At 36.8% G+C, this 3,960-nt stretch overlaps 1 protein-coding gene across 1 annotated transcript in view; it reads left to right on the top strand.

Annotated features, from left to right (window-relative positions):
* The window catches only part of CLIP4 (CAP-GLY domain containing linker protein family, member 4), a 26,827-nt gene that overhangs the window by 13,210 nt on the left and 9,657 nt on the right, over positions 1 to 3,960 (top strand). The window contains exons 7-8 of the mRNA XM_010130911.1: positions 1,085 to 1,220; positions 1,952 to 2,092. Coding sequence (XP_010129213.1) covers positions 1,085 to 1,220; positions 1,952 to 2,092 — 277 coding nt within the window. The remainder of the gene's footprint in view (positions 1 to 1,084; positions 1,221 to 1,951; positions 2,093 to 3,960) is intronic.

Here is a 3,960-nt window from a genome sequence, read left to right as displayed (position 1 = left end):
TGGTTAGAGTGGTGTGATGTCCCTGCCTGTAACAATCAAGTGTAAAGGAGATCTTCAGAGTAAAAGAACAATAGGCTCTGGGTCATGTTTATTTCTTTAAGGAACATTAAGAATGAGTCGTTGGAAGGTTTTATAGTAAAGAAAAAGAAATGGTTCCTGTCTGTTTACTTACTCTCTGAGGGCTGGATTAGACAGTGAAGTCACTGTAAAAAATGAGTAACACTATTAAGATCATGAGATAATGAAAACTGACCAACTGAATGATCAAAGATTTTTATTACTAAAACTAATTTAAAAATAAAATATAAAAATGAATTTAAATCAATGTTAAGTGTGTCTCCTTTAGTTATTGCTCTCCCATTTGGCTGAAGTGTGTGAGCTTATAACGTATATTTATGGAGACTGAGGTCCACCAGCAAAACTGATCTGTCTTGATATTCTTGATCTGTTCAGGGTACATAATATAGTATATATTTCAACAATGTCAATATGTTTAAAACACATTCTGGCTTTTACATTTTGTTTAGTCATAAGGAAGGAATAAAAGACTTATAAATCTTTTCCAAAGAAAAAGTCAAGCATGCTCTGAAGTTTACCCTTTAGCATTTGCAATACATAGGATAAAATATATATACTTACATATATAAATCTATACACAGACATATATTTATAGAATTTTTAATCTAATATTTCCATGAAATCTCCTGTTCAGCAAGATACCTAGCCATGGTTCTCGAACTATTGTTGTGAAAGATGCTGGAAGTAAAACTTCTCATTAGGCATATAGTACCTTGCTGACTTGGAGTTACGTTGTGTAGAGGTGCTTACTGTCTCATTCTCGGCTGTTATGAGCTCTGTCCATCACCACTGCCTTTGTTTAATACAAAGTATACACAGAAGGACTATGATGTTTTGGAAAATGCATTGGCTGGCATCGACAGATAGAAATATCAGTCATCGAAGGAGATTGTTATGTTTTGTGTTTCTCTGGTCTGATCAAAAGCTGGGAATGACTTGCTGTCTCCTTCGTAATCTATACTATGTTCTTGTAAACTCTTGTTTGACAGAGTTGTTCTCACTTTAGGTTGGTACATTAAGATTCTGTGGCACAACAGAATTTGCCAGTGGCCAGTGGGCTGGCATCGAGCTGGATGAACCAGAAGGAAAGAACAATGGAAGTGTTGGAAAAGTCCAGTACTTCAAGTGTGCACCGAAACGTGGTATGAGGTCTTTAATTTTTTCTTACTTTTTTTCAAAACCTGAATTTTAAAAAAAGCATTGGAAGATACGAACTCTTTGTGAGGAAAAAACCCAGATAACAAATTCTGTTGTTTTTCTTTTTAGTGCTTTGTTTGTTTTATTGATTCTTATAACTATTCTTAGTGTTTTGGCCACAACTATCCGTAAAACCTCTGAAACGACCAACTAGTCAAAATTTCTGGTTATTTCTAGTTACTTCCTTGAAACTGTGAGATGATAATCTTTCCTGGTTTTCCATCTATATTGTTCAAGCTGTCTGTTTGCGTTGTAGCAATGATGGCCATGTTTCTTTACCTGCTTGGTCTTCCTACGCTTCCTACACTTGTATTTGTTTTCTAACTTTCACAGTGGGTGTTTTAATTGGCGTTTCATGGACACTCATGATATACAAAGTCTCGTGTTATGTATCAGCGGAGACTGAATGTTACTGTTAGCATAAAAAGGAGATTCTAATCAATAGTTTTCTTGACCTCCTGAATTATTCTGTTCAAGCTGCTTGATAAGTCTTTTGGTTTCACTGTTCCTTTGAGCTAGTCCTCCCTGTCCTACAAGTGCTGTGTCAGCGTAGCACGCCATGAGCATGGCTGAAAAAACCCCTGAATTGATTGATGTAAGATGTAGTAGCCAGAAAGTTTTCTTACATTAATATTACCCCTGTTTCTTTTTTTGGGAAATACCATTTTCTCTGCAGGTATCTTTGCACCTCTTTCTAAAATAAGCAAGGCCTCTGATCACAAAAAAAGCTTTGTACGGAGTTCTTCCAGGCGGTCTTCATCCTCGATCAAATCCAAGAAAATAGATGTGACACATATAACTTCCAAAGTGAATTCTGGTGAGTATTTTCTTGTATCTTAGTATCACAGAGTCATCTAGTTGCAGGAGACCTTTAAGATCATCAAGTCCAGCTGTTCACCCTGCACTGCCAGGGTCCCTAAACCATGTCCCTCTTGAGACAGGATAGAGAGATACTAATCTGCAAGAATTGGCACCAGTCCTGTAAGTCTTGTTATAAAAATACTTGTTTGGAATTAGGTCATCACTTGGAACGAAAAGGTGATAAAATACTTATTAACTACTTGTTCTCATTATTAGAAGTTCACTAGCCTGTAAACTGGTACAGGCAGGATGTGGAGTGTAGCTGATTAGTGATTATAGTGATCTGATGTACTATGACAGATTATAGTCTTTACATTCTCTATGAAAAAAATTCACCACATTTATTCTCGAGCCATTAAAATAATTTCTGATTGGCTGTGATATCAGTTAAATGTTTAACCTTAATGTGATTCCTTTTACTAAGACCTTCCTGGGTAACTTGAAACATCTCGCTGAAATCAGTGAAAATCTAGAAACTAATCTATAAATACCTTTATGAATAGAAATTGCGGAAATTTAATTTATTTTCTGGCAAAATGATCAAGGGGCTATTTAACTGATTGTGGTTTATCTGCTGATTAAGTAATCTGAGTAACACCAGAGGTGAATGAGAAGACAAATGATGTCTTCGTAATACGGCCTCAGTCTACTGGCTGGAGTTACAAAGTCAGTCCCTGGCTCTGGTTTAGTTTCTTAGTAATTTGCTGAAGTTACTTAATCCTTCTGTGTAAGTTCCCTCCTTCTGAAGTAAGAATGATGCACCTTTTTTCTCTGTTAGGTTCCAAGGTGTTTGGAGTACAGACACAGTGCCCACCATGTATAATCTGGCTACACAACAATGTCATTAAATATATTACATGACATTAGCATGTCTTTTGCCGTTTGAATCCTGTTTAGGTGACTCATGCTAAGGCAGCACAGCTTAAGGGGTGGAAGATACGTGTACATTCTCACTGAATTTACACAAGCACCCTAAAACACTACACTCCTTACCAGTAAATCACAGAGTATGGAGGTAGTGTGCCAGGCTGGTGGTAGAGGTGAATTTTGGCAGCATTTTGGATGCCTTACATAACTCTTCTCTACATAGATTGAGGGAGAAGTAAGCTTTAATAATTTACAATTAGCACAAGATCTAAGCTATTTATAAATGGACATCTTGCATAAAAAGCTTCTCAGAATAATTGGTTTGTTAGAACTATTGCTCAGGAGCAGATCTGAGCTGACATTTTCTGTTACATGTTTTTCAGTCTTTGATTCAGTTTGTTGTGAACTGTTGGTAACTCATTAAACTACAATGGAAAGGACAGTTTTCTTTGTCACAGATGGCTTGTTCCTGTTAGTTTACTCATAAACCACCTTTTCTGCAGAAAGGTGCATTTGTGTCTTTGTAAATTTTAAACGTTTGATGCTTTGCTTTAGGTAAAAACCAGTGAGTTACACATCATCTGCCCAGCAGAGCTTACATCCTCTAACAGTAATCCGGAAGCTGCCGTTTGTAGGATGTTCTTTAGCTGAAAGGTCCATTAGAATTAACGTGCCTGGCTGATTCACTGGCCAGAGTGGGAGGATAAAGCTGCAGAGGCAGAACTTTGTTCTGCAGTGTGACGTGCATCACCAGATTGCATTTCTTTCCTTTTAACTTCATCCCTGCAATACACTGGTTTGTCGTGAGCCAAGAAAAAGTAATATGCTTTTTATAGATAGGGCTATAAGCTGCAAAGTAAAATATCATACTGTAGAGATTTTCAATGTGATTTGTTTCTAGTGGATTTGAACAATCCATCAGACTGATGATAATAGGTCTTTTTCAAGTTTTTAGGG

Source organism: Buceros rhinoceros, unplaced genomic scaffold (genome assembly GCF_000710305.1).
Source record: "Buceros rhinoceros silvestris isolate BGI_N320 unplaced genomic scaffold, ASM71030v1 scaffold44932, whole genome shotgun sequence".
Classification (NCBI taxonomy): Eukaryota; Metazoa; Chordata; class Aves; order Bucerotiformes; family Bucerotidae; genus Buceros; species Buceros rhinoceros.
Note: the sequence above shows the minus strand (reverse complement) of the source record. Positions and strands in the feature narration are given on the sequence as shown.